This window comes from Dermacentor silvarum, chromosome 1 (assembly GCF_013339745.2).
Source record: "Dermacentor silvarum isolate Dsil-2018 chromosome 1, BIME_Dsil_1.4, whole genome shotgun sequence".
NCBI classification, from domain to species: Eukaryota; Metazoa; Arthropoda; class Arachnida; order Ixodida; family Ixodidae; genus Dermacentor; species Dermacentor silvarum.
The window spans coordinates 112,789,360-112,812,068 of NC_051154.1; the positions used below are offsets into that span (position 1 = coordinate 112,789,360).

Consider the following 22,709-nt stretch of genomic DNA (forward strand, 5'->3'; position numbering starts at 1 on the left):
CGTGACTGGAGAACTGCGCGCTGCCTTCCCGCTTCCTGCCCTTGTGTGCGCGAGCCGCGATTGCTGGCTTGCCGTCGCATGCTTTCATTCGCACATACAGTATACGGCCCGCGGCGATGATTTTATCGCCCGTGGACTTTGTACGGAACATCACGGCGACACCGACGGCAGAAATGCGCCTGGAGTGTCCCTGTATTTGCTCTCGCAACAAAATAGACTGCTGCTGCTGCTGCTGATGATGATGATGATGAGGACCTGGATGTATTAGCGCATTACGCCAGAATATCAAAATTAGCGAAATAAAAAAAAACGAAGAGTGCTTTCGGAGCTTTGTTTCAAGGCCGTGCCTATATTGCTGCGCAAGCCAAAACGTAAAAATGATGACGAGCGGAATAATAGCTGTCTTTATTTTCTTAATGGAAACATATATTGTATTGCCATATGTTTGTAAATAAATTTAGGTATGTGATAAATATGCTGGTGACTGCATTTTGCTCGTATAACAAATGCTCACAGGCTCAGTTTGGGGATGTGCTGGAAGTTTATTCACATTTTTTTTTCTTTAAACAGCGAAACTGCTTAAGCCAGCCGTAATATGTGGTTCGTATCAAGATATTATCATCATCAACAGTGAAGATTGACATAAAAGAAAGTTAACTTTCTTGCCGAGGCGGGATTCGAACCCGCGTACCCACGGTCCCAGGCGAGCGTCGTAACCACTAGACTACACAGCCACTTTTTTTTAACATGGTATTTATTACAATGAATGAAATGATGCATATACAGGAACTATTTACAATAATATGAGCACCAGGTGGACATAAGTAATCAAACGTCAACGAGAATTCCATATGAAGATAACGTCACACACAGCAACACCGTCCTTCACAGCAAAAACTTGTAAGGGGAAGTTAAACACCTAACCAAAAGTGGATACCAAGCCGGCTGAGACTCTTCGTGGTCGTAAATGTCCTTTAACTGCATGATCATCTGAACAAAATGCGATCTTGAGGAAATTGTTTTTTCTGCATTTCGGTCTTGCATACGAGATTTGCATAGGCTATGCTGGCCTATCAGTAAAAACATATCGAATGGAACATCATCATACGGAGCAACAAGATATCGGATACTGTGAGAATTTAGATGAAAATATTTTTGCTAATTTTTATGGATAACATCTCAAAATAAAATGGCATCTTTACAAACAATAAAACAGTGTTCAATGGTTTCAGGTACGTCACATAGGCGACAGTTAACTGACGAAACGAAAATATTCTTTTTATGCAGCCATGTTTTAACGGGCAATGTTTCAGTGTGTAATTTGTAAAAAAAAAGTTTTTGTAGAAGGGGGAACTGGCATTTTGCACACTCTTGCAAGCACATCATGTCCAGGTAATGGGATGTAAACGGATCTATAAAATGGCGGAGGGAACAACATCGATATTAAATCTTTGTAGAGATTTTTTCGTGACACAGTAAACAAATAATCTTTAGAAAAGCGAACAGTCAGAAAAGAAATAGAAAAATTATCCTCATGCATAAACCCCCATAAACAAGGTCTAGAAATTAAATTTGAGGACACCACCAATTCTGGCAGGACATGAACCAAGTTAACCTGCATGAAAGCTCGTAATACCGAATGAGAGCTGTCCCGAAAAAAGAAAAAGCGCGAGACTAACTGTCGCACATATAAATGCACCAACCCTACCCTCCAGCACTCACTGGTCGAAAAATGTTGTCGCGTCTCATAGGTTCAAAACTGGAAGACCATATGAACGTTGAAAAAATCCTATGAAAACGTTGAATGTAAAGCCTTGCGCAGTGAAGAACCTGAAAGACAGAAAACTTTGGTTGCCAAAAACATGTTGCAGGCTTCTGCTCTTCCAAATATTGATAGACGGTGCGGGACAAAGGTATTTGTGTAGCGCTGGAGGGCTGGAACGCGCTCTCTCCAGTAGTGTGCACTGAACTTGTAGGCATGCAGTGGAACTCCTAGATATTTAGGTGGCACACAGGACCACTCAATGCCAGCATAATATGATGGTGTAATGGCCCAATATCCAAACCATAGCCCTGAGCTCATAGTGCTATTCATCCGCGCACCAGAAACATAACCAAAGTCTTCTATGATAGAAAGAGTTTTATCGATGCTGGACTTGTCTTTGCAGAAGAATACAATATCATCAGCGTATGCTAACACTTTTACCTCATTACCAAAAACATTAAAACCACGAACACTGCCGCAGTTCAAGAGAGAGAGAGAAAATGTAAAGGAAAGACAGGGAGGTTAACCAGAGGTTATCTCCGGTTGGCTACCCTGTACCGGGAGAGGGGTAAAGGGATGCGAAAGGAGAGAGAGAGAAAAATAACTGAAAAAAAAGAATAAACAAAAAAGGAAGGAAAGAAAAGAAAATCACACACGCACACAAAGCAGAACTGTTTCTGTGGGCACTGTCATGAAGTCCGCGAAGGCGTTCTCGTGTTGCATAGTGTGAACGTTCTGTCCTACGTAACACAATGCAGAGTCACAATTTGACACTGAGTCCGGTGTCTTTCAAGTAACGCAGCAGTGCCTTCAGGGCGGCTCGCACCGTTGTTTGTGTAGGCCAGTTTCCAAGGATGTTCTTTTCTGTTATTGGGCGTTTGTCCAGTTGATCTTTCGTCGCTGAGAGAGCTGCTCTCTGCGGGTTGAAACGAGGGCACTCACAAAGAAGGTGTGCGATTGTTTCGTTGCACCCGCAGGATTCACAAAGTGGGCTATTGGCCATTCCGATATGAAAGGAGTACGCATTTGAAAATGCTACTCCAAGCCAAAGACGGATTAGAAGTGTGCAGTCCCGTCGTGGAAGGTTGAATGGAATACGAAGCTGTAAATTAGGGTCCAGGGCATGAAGGCGTGCACTTGTGAAATCGGAGGAATTCCATTGCATCAATGTTAGCTCACGCGCAAGCGCGGAAAGTTTTTTCGCTGCGCCGGCTCTCGAAAGAGGAATGGCAACGTAGTTGACACCGTCATGGGCCGCTGCGTCCGCTCGATCATTGCCATGTATGCCACAGTGACTAGGCAACCACTGATATATTATATTGTGCCCTTCATCAACTATGCGATGGTGTACTTGTCTTATCTCTGCGACGAGCTGCTCATGTGATCCATGGCGCTGTACTGAAAGTAAACTCTGGAGGGCTGCCTTGGAGTCACAGAAGATTGACCATGGATGGGGTGGTTCCTCCAGAATGAAATGAAGAGCCACACGGAGGGCTACCAGTTCAGCAGCTGTCGTTGATGAGACATGCGACGTCTTTAACTGCATCTTGACGGATCTTGCTGGAACCACCACTGCGGCAGCTGAACTTGTAGGTGTGACTGAGCCATCGACATAAACATGTACGCGACCACTGTGAACCTCATGTAAAAGTCCTAACGTGGCCTGTTTCAGGGCAGATGACGGCATGTGAGCTTTCTTCGTGATTCCTGGGATGGTGAGGCGTATGTCAGGTTTGTGCAGGCACCATAACGGTGAGGATGGTCTTGCTGCAGGCATGTAGTTCGATGGCAACGAGGTATAATTGGCTGCAATTATATGACTGAAAGTTGTGTGTGGCCTTTCTGTAAGTAAATATGCAAGATGGTGGGAAGGTAGTCGGGCAACGTGCCGAATATGCGCCCTGAGGGCGTCGGTGGCTAAGTACGTTGATATTGGGTGGTCTCGCGCTATGACAATCGTTGCCGCCGTAGACGCACACTTCGGAAGACCGAGACACGTCCTTAGGGCTTGAGCTTGTAGTCCCTGGAGTACACGCAGGTTTGTTTTGCAGGTGTTGCCTAGCACCGGGAGGCTGTATCTTGCAAAACCGAGGAATAAGGCACTATAATGCTGCAGCATTGACCGCACCGATGTGCCCCATGATTTTCCACCGAGGAATTTAAGGAGGTGTGTTATGGTCGTTAACCCCTTCTTTAGGTATGAAACGTGCGGGCTCCATGAAAGGTCGCGGTCGATAATTACCCCTAAAAAGCGGTGTTTCCGTGCGTTTGCAATTGTTTGCCCATTGACACTTACAGAGTAAGGCCTCATTGCCTTCCGAGTGAATGTAACAAGGCAGCATTTCTCTGAAGACAGCTCCAAGTTCTGTTTTCGTAAGTACAGTGATGTTAACGTAGCTGCCTTTTGTAGCCTTGCTCGTACCTGCAGTCGTGTTACAGCAGACGCCCAGATGCAGATATAGTCAGCATAGATTGATATTCCAACGGTGTTGGGCAAGCATCTGACTAGGCCAACGAGCACTAAGTTGAATAGTGTCGGGCTCAACACCCCACCTTGTGGTACTCCACGGAATGTTTGGTGGTGAGTCGTGGTGCCATCCTCGGTCATCACGAAGAAATGTCTGTCGGTCAGATAGCTGCATAGCCACTGAAAAGTGCGGCCACCAATTCCCGCTTCAATCAGAGCCTCTATAATGGCATAATGTGCTACGTTATCGTAGGCGCCTTTTATGTCAAGGAACAATGCCGCAGTGAGTCGTTTCAGACGTTTTTGATGTTCAACAAATGTGACCAAATCGATGACATTATCTATGGATGAGCGCCCACGCCGGAAGCCAGCCATAGCATCTGGGTACACATTGTATTTCTCCAGGTACCATTCCAGGCGCGTCAAAACCATTCTTTCCATTATTTTTCCGATGCAGCTGGCCAGAGCGATGGGGCGGTTCGATGACAAATCTAACGGTGATTTACCTGGTTTGAGAAGTGGTACCAAGCGGCTGCATTTCCATTCACGTGGAACCACACCATTGCGCCAAGGCTCGTTGTAATGGTTTAGCAGCACGAGTTGCGCCTTCTGGCCAAGATTGCCGAGCGCCGTATAGGTAACGCCGTCTGGCCCAGGTGACGAAGAGCGCCTGCAAGTCGCCAGGGCCGCATCAAGCTCCTCCATCGAAAACATGACATCCATACGGGAGTCCCGGGACGCAGGAGTGACGCGTGGTGTAAGTGCAAATTGGGGCTGCAAGCCAGCAAGTCTTGAACAAAATTATTGCACCAAGGTTGCAGAGAGATTGAGATTGCTGCAGTTCAAAATGCTCAAACAGAGTGCAGAGTTGTTCTAAGTAAAGGGCAAAGAGGAGCGGGGACATAGGGCATCCTTGTTTCACGGAAGAAAGGATGTGGATGGCATTTGAGAGGCTACCATTGACAACAAAGCGGGTTGTACAATGACTATAACAAAGTCGAACGCCATTAAGCACTGTGGATCCTACATTGGCGTGTTCTAGAAGAGAAAACAAAAACGAATGCAGGACCCGATCAAATGCTTTTGCGAGGTCAATCTGGAGCATTGCAAGCTGATCATAAGAAGTCGAACAGTACTCAAGAACTGTGCGAGCGACGTGTATGTTAGTTTGTATGGAACGGCCTTTGATACCACATGTTTGATGAGGACCAATAAGAATTGAAATCGCTACCTGCAACCGATTTGACAAAATTTTAGCAAAAATTTTGTAGTCAACGTTTGACAATGTTATCGGTCTATAACCATTAACAGAACGTAATTTTTCTCTGTCAGTACTTTTAGGTATTAACACTGTGTGGTTTTTTGTGAAAGACTGTGGTAAATCCTGTAGTTCAAAACTTGTTAAAATATCTTCAGAAGAACAGGCGTAAGAATAGACTTAAAGGTTTTTTAAAATTCACCCGAAATGCCATCGAGACCGGGAGTTTTTGACATGAGTAACTGATCATTGGCAACCTCTACCTCCTGTTTAGTAAAGGGACCGCTAATGACTAAATAGTCTTCATCAGTTAGAGGAGTTATTAAAGACACAAAGTATTGTAGAAGCTTGATATTCTGGTCTCCAGAAGCATCACTGAAGAGCACCGAATAGAAGTCTTCGAATTGAGACATAATATCACTCGTGTCAGTTACTAATGCGTCTTTTTTCGAATACATGTCGGTAATAACTTTCGCAGAAGCGTGGCGGCGTTCATCAATCAAAGCCTGACGGGTCGGCTTCTCAGAAAGCAAGGCGCGGTTATTACGTGACCGAACACGGGCGCCTCTATAGCGCACTGCGTCAAACTTTTGCAAGTCACATTTCACGTTTGCAATGTCATCAGCGTACATTCCAGGAGATTCACGCAGCAGTGACAAGAAACGGTGTGTAGGCAACATGGCGCTCTCGCAGCAACTATCTTTCGCAACACTTAATGTACGAGGGCTTCGGTCCCGACAGAACCAGTTGCAGCTACGCCGACCGTTATCTAGCAAACGACTCGACTTTGTCGCCCTGCAGGAGACAAAGATCGAAAGTGATGAAGACACTGCAAGGGCATTAGAGCCCTTTTTGACCGAGTACAATGTTTGTGTGTCTCATGCAGTTGGGTTATCGGCAGGTTGCCTTTTGTTTTTGAGGAAGACCCTTCCGTATACCGCCTTCACTTATAATGTAGACTCTGAAGGGCGGTGGATATGTTGTGATATTTTGTTGCGTAGCGTACCATGGCGCATCGTTAACGTTTATGCGTTCAATGATTCCGCAAAACGAACTGCCTTATTTGAAAATCTAGCTCCTTTATTGGATTGTGACCATGCTGTTGTTCTCTTAGGAGACTTCAACTGCGTGTGCGACGTGAATGACCGTTCATTACGTAACACCCATAGGGACAAAAGTAGTGAAGTGCTATTTAACATCACTGAAAATGCGGGCCTCATAGATACAGGAGCATCGGGGCAAATATCTTGTTCATATACATACACTCAAGGAAGTTCACATTCTAGACTCGATCGTATATATCTTTCGACATCGTTGATTTCTGGAAGTCTCCTATGCAAACCTCACCCTATTTCTTTCTCCGACCACTGTATGGTAATTACGTGACTAGGCGGAGACACTCGTGCTAGTTTTCGGCCTAAGTGGGCACTCTGGAAATTAAATTAATCTATAATTGGGTGACAAAATGTTTACTGATCAGGTATGCTTAGCACTGAAAAATTGCTTCTCTCTTGATTTGCCACTATTCGCTGCATGGGAGCTTTTTAGCAAGAAATCAGATCAGTTGCCATTGAACTTGGTTTTATTAAGTCGTTTTACAAAAAGTATGAAGAGAAGCAATTGTTGAAAAGTCTTTATAACCGTTATGAGCTTGTAGGCTACACAGCCATGCTAGCAGAACATGCATTTATGCGAACAATATGAATGCGTTCGAGCGTCGTCGTATTGGTCCACAGCTGGCACGTTTGCACGCGCTCGTGCCAATGCTCTGCGAGGTGAAGAAGAGGTTTTTCGCGCTATGCTCGGGCGAGATATAAAGAAAATGAGAGAGAGAGAGAGACATTCACGGAGCGGGTCTGCTGGAACGCGTTGTCGGCATTGCAACGCGGTGGAACGCGGTGTCAGCATTGGAACGTGGTGTTGGTGTTGCAAGCTGCGCTAAGCAACGCGCAGTGACGGCCGTAAGTCCGAGACGTGCGAAAGGACATTATCATCATCATGAGTAATAAGATGAAAAGTACGTGCGTACTTCCGGGAAATGCTAGGCTACGATAGCCCAGCTTCGCTGTTTCAAGCCTTGCGCGGCCGAGTGCAAGGTTAAGCGTATTTTTCATCACTGCAATTCCAGCAAGTTAAACAATCGACTTCTGCTAAGCAGAATTCTCCGAACTGGGCAACTAAGCAACTTTTCCTAATGGTAATTTTACTAAAACAACAAAAGAATGTGAACTAACTTTTTTTGAAAATGAGACTAATTTTCTGTAGGCAACTGTGAAAAGTGACCCCTTTCTTTCAGCCGTAATTCCTTCGGAGCCGAGACAGTGATGCCGCCCTCGAGAGTGCGCATGCGTATTATTTTGGACATCGGTGAAACAGCCATTTTGTCGAATTCGCCATCTTATCAGGTGTGATTGGCGTCTACGGTTAGCTCAAAACCTCGCCACTACAGAATTCGACAATATGGCGGCCATTTGCCGATGTACAGAATAGTACCCCTCTACTGCAATGTGCTGATACAATGCCTGCAATGTGCTGCGATGGATTGTGAAGGTAGGAGACTGAAATCTCGGAATATCGGAACTGAAAGAAAATTGGTCGAAGCTATTGTTTTTAGGTGTGGAGCTCATATTAAGACCCAGTTTCGAGTTTTGTTTGTGCGTCAAATTCATTCGAAGAGCTCAAGAACATTGGACAACGGTTTAACCAAAAATAGAAGCGTAATAACTTTCGGTGGCCTCTTCCCAGGCGCCGTCAGCCACTGCTATGACTACCCGATTTATAGGCCCTCCTTTCTACCAGCGATACGTGGTTGTTAGCGGAGCCGACAGTGCGGGTGATGCGATGCGCCATTTAAAAACGTTTGTCGTACTGATGTGCAATAAAGCAGAGCTGAGCAAAGCTCAACAACATTAACGCGATAGCGTTAAAGGCCCCGTGTCGCAGAAAATCCGGTGTCGGCAACTGGCATCGGCGTGCGATGTCGGCGGATGGAGGAGAAAATCATCCCCAACCACCCCAACTACCCCGACCGCGCAGGCCCTCCACGTGGTGCAAGGTTTTGGTGAACAAAAATTGAATTTCTCACAGTGAAATCCGTCAGAAAAATATTCGGCGTCGGATTCGCCATCGGATTGTTTACCAATCGGCGTCGGATTGTAATTTGAATGTACGAGAAAACCTAATTCTGCTACGAGGAAACTCAAGCACAAACCCCTTTTCCAGCATTTCTACCAGACCTACAGCCGCGCGTTCGGGTACTTGCGAAAATGATATCCAGATGGCGCTTGCATCCTAGGCAGGTCAAATTGGGACTTCGCCTGCTAATTCGTTATGAACACGCGCGTGCGTCGGGGCAATAGCAAACAATTAATAAAATTATAAAAAAGTGCTAGGGCCTTCACATTTTAATATAAGACCACTTATATTGCCCCTGGAAAAACGTATTTCCAGCAATGCATTTCTGTTTAAAAGTGAAGCCGGCTTTAAGGGGATCGGTGCAAGCTTGGTCTTTGTAAGCTGGCTTTCCCACGTTCAGTGTTGCAGTGAATGAAGCCTACTTGCCGTATGCGAACGGGTCCCGATAATGCTATCGCGTTCTACTCTGAAGCTTAAGCGTCCTCCAATTTTTCTGTTGGTTTGAATGCTCCTTTGTTGCACACAAACCAACAGCGCACCACCCAGTCCGCTACGCTAACAGCTACCGATCGCTGGGAGCCATGAGGGATGCCTATGAATCGGATGTATATGAAATTCAGCCTTTGAATCGCTAGCCGCCGTAGCTGCGGCTAGCGATTGATCGGTTTACAGTGCTGGCGAAGAGTCTATCAATTAAGTTGCTTTTCTGTCAACCCTTTCACGCCTCAACAATCACGTCGCGCTTAAATGGAAATACAGTTGGTTTCCTCGACGCCGTCGGTAGCGAAGAGCAAACGTGCAAGCAAGGCGAGGCCTTTGACACACTGAATGCTATCCCATTCTTGTTGTCATCAGAGATAAATTCTGCAAAATAGTTTTCACTCTAGGAATTCTGGCTTGAGCAGTCACTTTCTATATACTACATTAATTTAATGCAACTTTTGAAAGGTTCTCCCAAAAGACGATTGGACCTTGTATTGCGAGGGGTGAAGAAATGCAAATCATCCGTGGCCAGCAACAACACTAGGTCATTCAAATACAACGCCAAACGTCCCTCGACAAGGCACCAGTGATGTGCCCTTGTACGTGTACTGCGTTCTCAACATCACGTATCCGACAGCGCACGGTCCGCTTCTTCGCTTCATCCAAGCAGCGGTGAAACCAACACGCAGCAGTGAAGTGACCGCGGCATAGAAAAAAACTGCGCAACTTTTTAGGGGCAAAGCTCCTTAGGGTGTGGGTCTGTCCCTCCTCTGTAGTATGTAGTAGTAGTAGTAGTAGTCGTAGTAGTAGTCGTCGTCGTCGTAGTAGGTAGCCACGTCTACTTTTGTGAGAAAAAAAAATTCCTGAAAGTTGTGTCCGTAGCGCGGAATCGAACCAGGGACCCCTCGCTTCCGAACGCGCGGCGCTAACCACTACGCCACGAAGCGCACATGGACACACGCACCACGATGGCAATAAATACCCAACATTAACGAAAGACTGCGCGTTTCTAACGCGTTTGTGCTAGCACGTTACGGCCCGTGTAAGAAGCTGGTGTAAGACGCTGTGGCCTCTCCGCCTTACCCCCGTATTCATAAACGCTGATGGCGTCGGCAAACGCGGTGCACGTTCCAGCATGTGTAAACGGCTGCGTAAGACGCTGTGGCCTCTCCCCCTTACTAGAGAGTACTGCACGTTTCTAACGCGTTTGTGCTAGCGTCCCCTTAAGCGGGAGATGGTGCAATTATAATGAAGGGCGCTGTTATAAAATAGGAATGACGTCACATATGGCGCGTATCATTGGTGGAAGTCAATCGTTCGATTTAGTGCGGTGAGACTGGGCGAATCACACGGAAGATTCACGGTTCACCGATGATTCCCTCCGGAGCTTCGCCCACTCCTCATCATTCACCCCGTGGATATGCGGTGTTTTTTTTTTTTAGCGCTGAACATATTTCGTGTGTGACAGTTGGCGAAAGTGTGTGTTTTGCATAATTGAATTGTAATTTTTTATATTTAGATGTTTTAAAGAACAGTGAGTCATGCCTTATGGCTCCCATAATTTAATATTCATTATTTGTGCTTTAGAACAACTCTTGCTACTTGTTGAAGCTCATACTCGTTTTTATTTTTTATAACCTTTCAGTGCATAAAGTTGGCCACAAATAAAAAGATCGTTTGTAATGTTGAACAGATGTCCCCTTTCCTTCTGAACTGACATGTTTATACCCAATCATACCAATGAAGCCTATGTGGAGTTTAGAGATCATTATGCTACGAATGACATCTATGTTATACTTAAACACACGCCCTAGCCTGGTGCAACTTGGGATGTTCTATTACTCCTTTACTCATTCAGTGTTGCTTTTTTTATGTCCTACTAAATGCACTTGTGCATTCATGTCATCTGGCATGATGCATTTTTCTCTCTCTATACCGTGCTATACTTCCATTTCAGTAAAGTGCAACATAAAGCTGGTGTTTCTTGCATCACTTAATTCCTCTGGAGGAAAGAGTAATCAAGAAAAGCCCAATACCTGCAGGATCCTTGCTTACATTTGCGTGGCGCATTTATCACGCCTGAACAACTAATTAAGCGCAGTGAAAAACACGGTTTATACGTGTGTAAATGTTGGTACACACCACGCTTGCGATGCGCGAAGGAAGCGTGCTACCCACTCTTAACCAGCGTGATATCTAAGCGTGACAACATTCCACACTCAGAATAGGCGTGTAAAAATCCTTTGCGCCTCGCGCTTTCTAAGCGTGACATTACTTAAGGTGTACTTGCCTGCAACGCTCTGCGCTCTTCTTGGAGGCGGAAGTTGCACCTCTCGAGGTCCTCCAACCGGTAGCGGAAGTCTGCCACAGCCTTTAGAGATGCGAGAGAGCCCCTTTGCACACCTGCCGGCCGGTGTGCGTTCCAAAGGCTCTCCCGGTAGCGTTCTGTTTCAGAGTCGAGAGACGTATTCCGTTGGTTGCGTCCACAGCGGTGCACTTTTGGACAGCACAACCGTCAGCTGCTCATGCAGGCACCAGCACACGCTCCGAAGCACTTGACCACTATAACCGCACAACTCTCGTAAAAGTTTATTCAGTGCTTGTGCGTGCCATGTACGCATTTATGCGCTAGATTTTACTACATGGCTGCGTTGCTTCACTGTAATAACCATTTTCTTTCCTGCGAAAAACCCGCTATAATCTAAACTTGCGCTTTGCCTGATAAAACTGAATAATATACAAGATAATGGTATACTCGCAGTAATAAATAGCTCCTTCAGGTCCGAGTAATCTTGACTGGTCCGAGGAATAACTACGTTTCTACTTAGGCTGCGGCTATAATTAAACGAGTACATCGCGCTTGTGAATGTCGCACATATTTATGAGATTCCCAACTGCTTGCAGTAATAATTGGGTAGATCACGCGCCAACACTTCGATAGGACGGACTTTATTCACAAAAGATACTCAAATAAGTTAGAGAAAGAAAAATCGACCTGAGCTGGTGTGCGAACAGAAATGAAACTCAGAATTTGGCGATGAACGAAGTTTGAAACAAAGATTTTATAATTTGCTTGCGGGACTGAGTCGCTGCGGGATGGACGTAAAATTTTACTGAAAGTTCTGTTGAATTTCACGACAGTGTGGTAGTCAACAAGCCGCGCATCACGTTTCAGAGCGCTGTAAAAGATGCCCTGTTAGCGCTTTAACGTTAATAAAGGAGTTATAGCGTTTCATGCAGACAACGTAAATCTTTGCTACGCATCTCTGACTTTCATTGGACTGTGCGACAAACTGATAACGCTGTAAAACGCCTCACCCCATTTACGCGGAGCGTTCCTTCTCTCAAACCTTCGCTTCCTTTCTCCTCTATACTTTTTTACTCCTTCCCCAAATACAGGGTTACCAACAAGACATTTATTCGGCTTAATCTCACTGTCTTCGCTTTCTTATTTTCATCGCCCTCTGAACAACCTTCAAGGTGTAGTGCTAACTTTAATCTGAAAAATAGTCTCAGCGCCTCTTCGTCAAACATCACTGACGCCTCAGAACGATTTAGCATCGAGGAGTTCGTCGGCGACTATACTTTACACATCTCATTAAAGAAATAATAAGTTCTTTACTTACCAATTTCCTCCCTGTGCCTCGAGGACATCATTTCCAGACGCTCATCAAGCCGCTCGAGGTTGGCTTCCAGGCGTGCGCAGACGTTTTCTTTTGCTCTTAGCTGTTCCAAAAGAAGCATGTTCTCTTCTAGGAGCGTATAGTAACTGTCTTCCGCGTGCTTCGTTTCACTTGCCTCTTGGCATGGCTTTGGCTCGAATTGCTCGTCAATTTCTCCGGAACCACTGTCGATAAGCCATGTCACTTCGGGATGTGCAAAACCCGTCTCGGCAGATCCAACACTGACAGTCCGGGGCCTGGACCCGGTACAGCCATTTTTGTTGCCAGAGCTGCATAAGTCCGGTTCAGAGTTAGCTCGAGAGCGGGAGACCTCCTTTTTTTCTTCGGGTACCAAGAGAGCATCAGGCTTCATTGAAGGCAAAGAGCTCGTTGAAGCTCTTGACTGCACTGTGTTGCTGGGCTCGACCACGCTCGACTCTGATCTGGACAGGACGCGAACGTTCCCAGTCGCCGCTTTGTCCCCATTTCGGCCCGTCGTCTGCAGACTGGCGTCCAGTAATGCAATGGTGGAGAACTCCGGAACGACACCCTTTTTGGTTTCCCACTCATACAATTTTTTAGTGAAAGCGTTAGAAATCCCTTCAAATCGAAATTCTCCAGCGGAAGTTCGCACAAGCACCTCATTGCTGCTCGTCGGTGCATTCAGGAGTGCCTGTCGAAGCCTGTGCAAGCGCACTGAGCGTTCTTGAAACTTGTGTGTTTCTCGAGACAGCCGCTCCTTCTCACGTTCCATTTTTTGCAACTCGCGGTTCACCCATGTGAGGTCCTTTTTCTTCTCGGGACGCGGCGCTTTGGTTTTATCTCGCGTACCTTTGTTTGCGACCACAGTCGTACGATGTGGCGCCGAGGACTTGCGGATAGGTCTCGGGCTTCTGCCGGACTTGGCAGCTTTCATTCTTTCCCATTCCAGTATCTTCTGGTTGAAGTCCTCGCTGAGGTTTCGTTGTAGCTCTTGAACGAGGCTTGATACTGGTGCCGTAGACGAATGACACAATGAAGCCGGATTGCTGGACAGCGCCTCGGCAGCGTCTTCAGAGCGCCGAGGAGCTGATCGTTCGCCTGTTTTAAATTAAAGAAAAACAATGTGGCAAGATAAGGATACACTGCGATAAAGGTATAAAAAACGTATTTGGAGGCAGTGACCTAACGGTGACTATATATGCACCGGATTGCTGTAAATTTATATTATTTTCATTCAGGACTTTAACTATTGTTGCCAGCGCTGTCATCGCGATGAATTCTCGCACTGCAAGCAGAAATAGCACGAGAAAGTTTGAAATAATAAACTACAATTTAAAACCATTAAAAAGTGATATAAGGGGTTAAATAAGAGAAATAATGACTACATATACTACGTACGGGTGCCACGACAGAACCGTGAAGCGTCGGTGTATACCGTCGCAAATTCTATAACGCGTTGTGAACGCTTAATGCAATTTTATTGAAAATCGCGTGGAACGGCTTACCTTCGCATGCACCTAAGTCGTCGAAATCGAAGACCAATGTAGTAGACAGGGGGCTAGATGGGTTAGAAGCGCCGGGTGGTTCCTCTTCCTTTTTGTCCTGTGTAGCTCCCGAAAATACTTTTTTTACGCGGTTCCAGCGAGATTTCCGCTGCGACTGAGGTGATTGTGGAGAGGGCGCATTGCTCCGCTCCGAAGCAGTGAGGGTGAGCTTTGATACCTCGTGCTCGGACGGGCATGAAACTTGTTGCTGAAGCCTTGACTTTCGGCTAGTCTCGCCGTCTACATCAAGGTGATTAGCTACACTTTGTATATGGGTCTGTGATTTTGAATGTTCCTTCGGCAAGAACTGCAGATCATCTGAAGTTCTGGAGTTCCTTGAAGATGAGCCCAACTGGTCTGAGACCTTGCGCCTACGGACTTCTCTTCTCCGTGATGCCGAACTATCTTCGGGATCGCTGGGAACGCCACAGTTTGTAGGGTCCGAGTCGACTCTCAAGTCGGCCCGTGTTTGCGTCTGTAAGGAGCCAGGTTTGGCAGTTCTCGAAGGCTGCTGCCTCTTGACGGTCTCGCGCCCTGTCTGGATCAGGTTCTTCACTCTACCCCATGCGCTTTTGGGAACTTTCTTGCATAGTTCTCTGGAACCGTACGAGTCACCCACATCCGGGTACAATGAGTCCGAGTCTGCGGAGGAAAACAAAGCAGTCCGAATTGCTCGGAGTGAAGTTTGAAAGATCTACAGCCTGTATTCACAAAGCATTCTAGAGCGCTTCGAAAGAACAGGTGCTGACCAATCGCAAGTGCGAATTAGTGACACTTGTAACTTTTTACGAGCGAAAAGCTTTGTGAATTCGGCCCTAGATTGACGAGGAATGGCAGTGATGTGTTTCAGAATGTTAATGAACAAAGCCTGAGGGTCTTGTTCGAAATATACAAAAGCGATGAGATTGTTGACTAACAACATATTCGAGCCACTCCGTTTCCGCCTACTCCACTGTGAAGTAGCAAAGCAGAAGCTATTTTCGTTAAACATTACTGCTTTCCTATTTTATTCCGATAGCAATTATATGGACACTTCAACCGGATTTCTGCCGTCGTCGTCGCCGTCACCGTGAGGTTCCGTATAAAGTCCAAGGACGATAAAATCGTCGCCGCGCGCCGTATGCGCGAGTGAAAGCGCGCGGGGGACGCGCGCTATCTCGGAGAGCGAACGCACGGCGGAAAGCAAACGCGACTCCCGTCGCGCGAAAGGCCGTTAGGGAGGCGGGGCGACGCTGTGCTGCGGCACCAATTGCGTATCTTGCAACCGGGCGCAAGGGGAACTGGCCACTCAATCTCCCACGCGAAAGCAAGAAAGCGGGAAGGCAGCGCGGGAGGGAGGGGGCTTGTACTTTTCCCGGCTGTGGCGGTCGCCTGCACCATCTCTTAAAAGCGATCTCCACACGGCTCTGACCTATGTACGCGCTGTGCATTCGCCGATCAGTTTCCGTTGAAGCGATATACCGCACGAACCTTCGCTCGCTGCCGCGGCTGCGCTTGTTGCCAGCGTTTTGACAGTCGTTGTCTGCGGTCCTTGACTGTGATCTATTCATGTTTGCTTGTGTGCGCTGACACCACGCTTGTTAATTCAGTTAGTAAGCGAATGTGTCCAAGTTTGGGCAGCCGATAAAACTACTATACCTACTCCGAATAGCTCTCTACTAATTTGCTATCGCAATTGATGCTTCGCCTTTCGGACGAAACTGCAACATTTTTTACTGCCTTTATTCGAGGACTTCTTCCGGGACATCTACAGGCGATAAATGCAAATCTGTTTCTTTTCATTCTTTTTCTTTTTTGTAATCTGCGCGGAAAGGGGGCATAACCACAACATTTTCCCGAGAGAGAGACAGATAGCATTTCTACGAGCTGAATTACAGAATTGACGAATGAACAGAGCAGCCATTAGTTTACGTATTTCTATTTCACAACATTTAAACATTTATTCTGCGCAAGAGGAATTAGTTGCATAAGCCAGGCGACTCAGCTTTACAGACAACAGGTCTTGCCTTGAAGTCTTCCCGGACATGCTTGACATCTCTCTTATTGGTGACGCAAGAACCCCTGTCGCTATCTTGGACTTTGAGACCGAATTCAGAAAGCCTTTCATTCGAAAGTCCTCTTTGCCATTGGCAGACCACCTTCGGTAATAATATGTAGAACATTATGACTGACTTGCAGCTGCTCTTACGTATAGTTCTGACGTATGAACTTATTCGTGAATACGGGCTCTGATATACGTATTTAATGGAGCCGACCATATCAGACGCAAAGTGGGCATAAACCGCGCCCATTGGTAAATTGCCCTACAACTTATCTGTTCGGACACACCATGACATGCTTGTCTAAAGCACAGGAATGTGGTCTCGGTGCGTTTACGCTGTCTACCATTAAGGCCACTGGTTGAGACACCTTGTTGTGCGTGTGCGTCGCAACGTGAACCGGTCGCTGCTCCTCGTGCTGGTCACTATGCAGTTGACTTTGATTGTACCGTTTTATCAGCGACACCACCCTTCGTCGCAGCCTCAGCAGATGCCAAGATGGAAATGCAAGGACCTGCCTTTCACATCGCACAACTAATGGCTCACTGCAGTGACTGACAGTGCCAGACAGCCGCGCGATTAGCGATGGCATGACAGTAAGGCACCGCTTGCAGATAGGGAGAGAAGTTGCTGAGAAATTTAGCTGGTTGTTCTTTCTCGTGCTTTAACTTTCTGAAAAATGTCCCTGAGGGCACGCTATGTTCTGAATCCTGTACATTCACGAAATTGGAACTTGTAGTAACTGAGTATACTGCTAGTTTAGCAGGTTATAGTTGTATGCGACAAGACACACGTGATAAGCGGGCAAGCTCGTTAAATATACAGAAATGAATCTAGGCCAATAATCATTTTTTTTCTTTGTATGTGCTTTCAACGATTCTCCACAGCCGGAGCGATCGCCTAGTTATCACGCAGGTCACTATCCTAAGTGGCGGACACCGGGATGCCGGTCAAAGAGGAAACGCTCCTATGTGTTACAAGTGTTTGTCTTTCTTTTTTGATACAGTGCTTTATTTATATTTGTTTTCGTGTTCTTTACTGTGATACAATTAGTTTACCTAAATGACAGTGGCACTTGGAGTCCAACACTGTCTTCTTGCACGCGTCTCTCACGCCGCTTGGCGAGGTTGGAGAAGACTTGCGGCGCACAGGTTCCCCTGGTCGCAGAGTTGCATGGGCCGTGCTGCCTGTGGACCATGAACTGGCGTTAAGGCACACTAGATTCACGAGCAGTTTGAGCGCGATGGAAACTAGCTAAAAGCGCGTCGTCAGAAAGGGAGCTTCCTTGCAGATTTACGAATGCTCTTTTCTTTGTTATATACATTTAATTTTAGTTGTGGAGATAGCGTTCTCCCGTAAACAAAACATAAATAAATAAATTATAAAAAAGATATAAAAAGCAGATGACTACTGTATACACAACGCACTTCGTGCGCGAAAGAGGTTCGGAAGGGCAGGCATCGGGAAATTTTTACGGTGAACATAACACTACGAAAGGTGGCCAAGCCAAACTGTTTGTGAATTCCACCCCAAAGTTCTGGCAGAGCTCGTATTTCCGCCGTCGTTTGCCAAATTGCAGGGAGTACACGTGCCGAGAAGACTTGCAGAACGGCTGACGCGTATACGCTTGAGAATCAGCATAAACATCGGGAAAAAAGAGCAAGAAAAAAACAACAACAACACGATGGAACAGCGTTTTTTTTTTTCTTTTTGTCCCGCAGTTTTATTACGTGGGCACGCATTCGAAAATGTGTGGGAGCTGCATTCTTGGCTCAAGCCTCTTTATTAATTCAAGCAGGTTACAAGAAAACAAATATTGGTTGAGTTTGATAGCTCTGAACATTAATCACCTGCAACGCTGATCGCTTTAACAAGCTCACTAGAACTCGTAATAAAATCATATGCTTTGAATTTAGACACTGTGATGCCTATAGCAAGGCATGACCGTTAAAAAATTCATGTGTACCGAATTTACTGTGGCAGACCGATTTACGACCATAGTATAACAACACCGCAGCTCAGTTATGCTGTGCTATGAAATCATTGGAAACTTCTTTTTTCTGGCAAGCCTGAATGGCACTGAGGAGGAGGGAATGCGCAATGACCGTGCAACCCGGGCACAATATTAATTAATCCATCCGCTTCTTGCAGAGGTAAAGAATGTGATTATTCTACAGGCAACCAAATGGACATTATTAGCACTATATGCAATAATTTCATGCTTTAGCTAGTGACGCAGCATGAACAATGTGGCTTATTAAGTCCGGCGGAATAATGACTGCTAGGCGCGTTGCTAGGAGACACTGACCGTACTCTGAGGGCGCAATAAACAATAAATAAATAAATAAATAAATAAATAAATAAATAAATAAATAAATAAATAAATAAATAAATAAATAAATAAATAAATAAATAAATAAATAAATAAATAAATAAATACACATCTTTTGCTTCATTGCTACAAGATGCGATGCGGTTTCGCCATGCAGCCGTAGTCTTAATATGCCGTCGCCGCCATATTCGGAGTTCCAAATGAAGCATACCAGTGCGATAGATTTGTGTTCTACTACTCCTTTTCTTTATTTTTATGTTTTGCTCGTTTGCGTTGCATACATATGCGCTGGCCGTGTATACAGGTGGATGCGTGTGCGCTCACCGGAGAAGGTTCCAAGAGCTTTGTATGTGCAAAGCTCAACTGTCGCTGATATTGCCGAATTCACAACGCTTTTCATTCGCAACTGCTATTTGTCATTGGCCGGCGGCTTTCGCTAAATATATATCCTATTTCAGGATTGGTTGGCATCTGCCCTTACGAACTATTCTAGCGTAATATATTTTAGTGGATCAGGGCCCGTATTCACAAAATGCTGTTATGCTAGAATTGTTCGTAAGAGAAAATGCCAACCAATCATGATGCCGGATATAAAATTAGCTAAGACGACCAGCCAATGGCAAAAGACACTTACGAATACAAACTGTTCTGAATTCGACCCCAGTACCGGGGGGTGCATGAGACCAAGCACAGGATGGTTGGTCTCATGCACTTTGGAAAAATTTAATTCGTCATGGCTTCTTTAGCGCATACCAAAGTGTCTGTACGCACACAATCATTGTAGTTATCACATTATAACTTTGTATGTAGGCATAATCACTGATGTGGTTTGACGTCTCAGGGCTGAAATGTGCTCTGTGAGGGACGCCGTAGAGAAGTGCTCCGCGTTGCTAGAAGATGCAGCGGGGGCGTGGCATTGCGCGTCAAGTGACTTCCGCTTAACACGTGTTGTCATGGCAATCGTGGAGCTCCTAGGCGCTTAGGGACTTTTGAGGCACTGGTCTGGCGCGGCGGCGGCTAGTTACTGAGCGCGGCTCTCTTTCTCTCCGGGACCGCGCGCAGCGACCTGGCCGAGCGCAGCTCCGACGTGCGTAGGAGGAGGAGGAACAACTTTATTAAAAACACCAGTCAATGACCATCGGGAGAGAAATCCTTCTCCCCCGTCACCCCTAGCCGTCGGCCGGAATACCTTAAGACACAGCAGCAGCACGGGCTTGACCGATGATGTCCTGCTGGACGTTGGGGTCTGGGCTGCGGAGCAAAGCCTCCCAGGATTCTAGAGTGCGCGAGCTATCATGCTTAGACGGACATGTCCACACCATGTGAACCAGATTTAATTTGCTGCCTCATCACAGAATTTGCACTTTGAACCGAATACTCTTGGATGCCACTTGCTGTAGAGTACGGGGTTTGGAAAAACCCCCGTCTGTAATTTCCTCCACATAACCTCATCTTTCTTACTGAGTGTTCTGTCCGCTGCCGGGTAAATTTGTCGATTTAGTCTGTAGTGTACTGTGATTTCCTGGTATGCGCGCATATCCTCTCTTCTGTTTATAGTTTCGGTGACTTGGGAGCTTCCGGGGATCGACCGGTAAGTGAGACCTCGGGCGACCGAATGAGCCTCCTCGTTCCCTCTAAGTCCCTGGTGAGCTGGTGCCCAAACGAGCAGAACATGCTGTCTGGGTCCCCCGTCCCTGTTTAATATACGGATGGCAGTCTCCGTCACCCTCCCCGATTCGTAATTTCTCACAGCGTTTTTGGAGTCGCTGATGACCACCTTTGCCCCCCTTTGGCGGACGGCCAAGGCTATGGCCACTTCCTCAGCTTCAACCGTCTCGACGCCACTGACTGTGCAGCACGCCATTGGTGTTCCGTCTTCTCTAACCGCCACGGCCGCATATGCCGCTTTGCTGTCATATTCTGCAGCGTCCGTACATAGGACGTCCTGTCGACCAGTATACCTAGTTTGTAATGCCTCTGCCCTGTCTTTACGTCTGCCGTCGTGAAAGGCAGGGTTCATGTTTCTGGGTAGCGGAGGTATTTTTATCTTGTCCCTGATCTGTCTGGGGATGTCTCTTGAGCGCACTTGCTCATGTTTGGGCTCGTAGCCCAATTTCTCTAAAATTTTCATCCCCGTTTTAGGGAGCGAATCGTTTAGGGCGCGTTTAATGTCGGGCGGTGTCTGGACCACGCCGGCCGCGTTTTATTATTGTAGTGTTTGTTCTAGTGGCGGAAATCCTTGCAGCAGTGGTGGTGTGGCATGACGGCTTTTGATCTCGGTGAACTGTGGTGGTGTAAACAAGCGGATTTACAGGGTGCGAGAAACGATGATATTCCTAAAAAACGCATCACTGTTTTGATGATCACTGTTTTGGTGATCCAAATATAATCTCACTATCAGGGAGGGAGCAGTCTACCTGACCGGAGCAGTATTTTTTTTATTTGGGGTGTTGCTACGCTGCGCTCCGCAACACCCCAACGACCACCGCTTCGCGTCGGCGCCCGGCACTGCGGCTTCCGCCGCAGCACCGGGGTTCAAACGCGAGCAGTATCCGCTTGTTTACACCACCACAGTTCACCCAGATCAAAAGCCGTCATGCCACACCCCCACTACTGCAAGAATTTCCCCCCTAGAACAAACGCTACAATAATAAAGCGCGGCCGGCGTGGGCCAGCCACCGCCAGACATTCAATGCGCCCTAATCAATTCGGTCGCACGTAGGAGCTGCGCTCGGCAAGGTCCGCTGCGCCCGGTCCCGGAGATAAGAGAGCCACGCTCAGCGGAGACCAGTGCCTCAAAAGTCCCTAAGCGATTATGTCCCTAGGCACCTAGGAGCTCCACGATTGCCATGACAACACGTGCTAAGCGGAAGCCTCCGCTGTACCTTCTAGCAGTTGTAAAGTCGCCTCCGGGTTAGTGCTGACAAACTGGTATTATTTAACGCGCTCTATATCTAAACGCACAATCATTCTTGCGTTCCGCCCCTTCAAAATGCTGCAGCAGCGCCCAGGATTTGGTCCGGCGACCGGCACAGAAAATATCTCACCTGGTCTGAAGACTTCACCCTGCATCCTGCCAGGAAAACTTTCTTCCGACCAAGAGCAAGAGTGCGGCGGGAGATCGGGGCTACCACCATCCCAGGCTGCAGGCCAGCCGTCAGTGCCAGGGACGGCGAGGCCTTCGTCCTGAAATGACCCGCCGTCCGAGGGACTCGTGCATGCCAGCGCTCCTTTCGAAGTGCCTTCGCATTCGGCCGCTGACCGTTCGAGGCCCAAGGCTTCTTTAACTCGGGACCAGTTGGGGAACCGCTTGCTCTTTATGCTCCTAGAGTCGGCGTAGTCATCCTGGGTCCCCACGGATTTGCTTCTTTCTCGCGATCGGCAGCAGTCTCTAGAGCGGAGTGTGACCTGCGTCCTGCTCCTGTGCACGCCGTCCTCGAGCACTCCGAGTACCCGCGTGGCAGAGCTCCCTCCTGGACTCGGGGTACGATACGACGCCCGGCGCTCCTCGAGACCGTAGTCAGGATCCAGCAGTCTCTGCATGTCATGCAGGTCCTTCATGTCTTCCAAATATTGGACACGCCTTTGAAGCTTGTGGTTCTGTTCCTTCAGATCCCCAAGCTGTTCCATTAGCTTGCATAGGTTGTCCAGGTGATCTAGACCGACCTTGTGCTTTGCCTGCACGCACGTGATGGATAGAATGAATATCTCGTGTGGCTGGGTATTTTGTGGCATAAAACAACTGACCTCTAAAAAAAGTTATGCCTAAAATGCCATGTTGCAAAATTCGTAGAAATTTGATAATCCTGGATATGCGGAGAGCGCAGAACAATATTTGACGTGTTCGTGACATTGTCTGCAGTCAACGTGAAGCAATGTCACTTAGTCGCTTGAGCTAATTACTAACTTTACTTGGATTACAAGGCTAGATAAAAATATACCACGTCAAAAAGAACTTCTCTGTCACCGGAGTGGTGCTCTCCAAAAGGTGGTTGCGGCAGCTTCGATCGGCCTTATCTCTGCGACAGGCTTCTTTGAGCAC

At 46.9% G+C, this 22,709-nt stretch overlaps 1 protein-coding gene across 2 annotated transcripts in view; it reads right to left on the bottom strand.

Moving 5' to 3' along the window:
• The window catches only part of LOC119435315 (uncharacterized), an 80,876-nt gene that overhangs the window by 31,601 nt on the left and 26,566 nt on the right, over window positions 1-22,709 (bottom strand). The window contains exons 4-8 of one of the 2 annotated variants that reach the window (XM_037702218.2): window positions 21,715-22,345; window positions 17,394-17,522; window positions 14,258-14,938; window positions 12,735-13,850; window positions 11,399-11,553 (exon numbers count right to left, since the gene is read on the bottom strand). In XM_037702218.2, the coding sequence (XP_037558146.1) occupies window positions 11,399-11,553; window positions 12,735-13,850; window positions 14,258-14,938; window positions 17,394-17,522; window positions 21,715-22,345 (2,712 nt within the window). The remainder of the gene's footprint in view (window positions 1-11,398; window positions 11,554-12,734; window positions 13,851-14,257; window positions 14,939-17,393; window positions 17,523-21,714; window positions 22,346-22,709) is intronic. The other variant, XM_037702229.2, reaches the window with a different exon arrangement.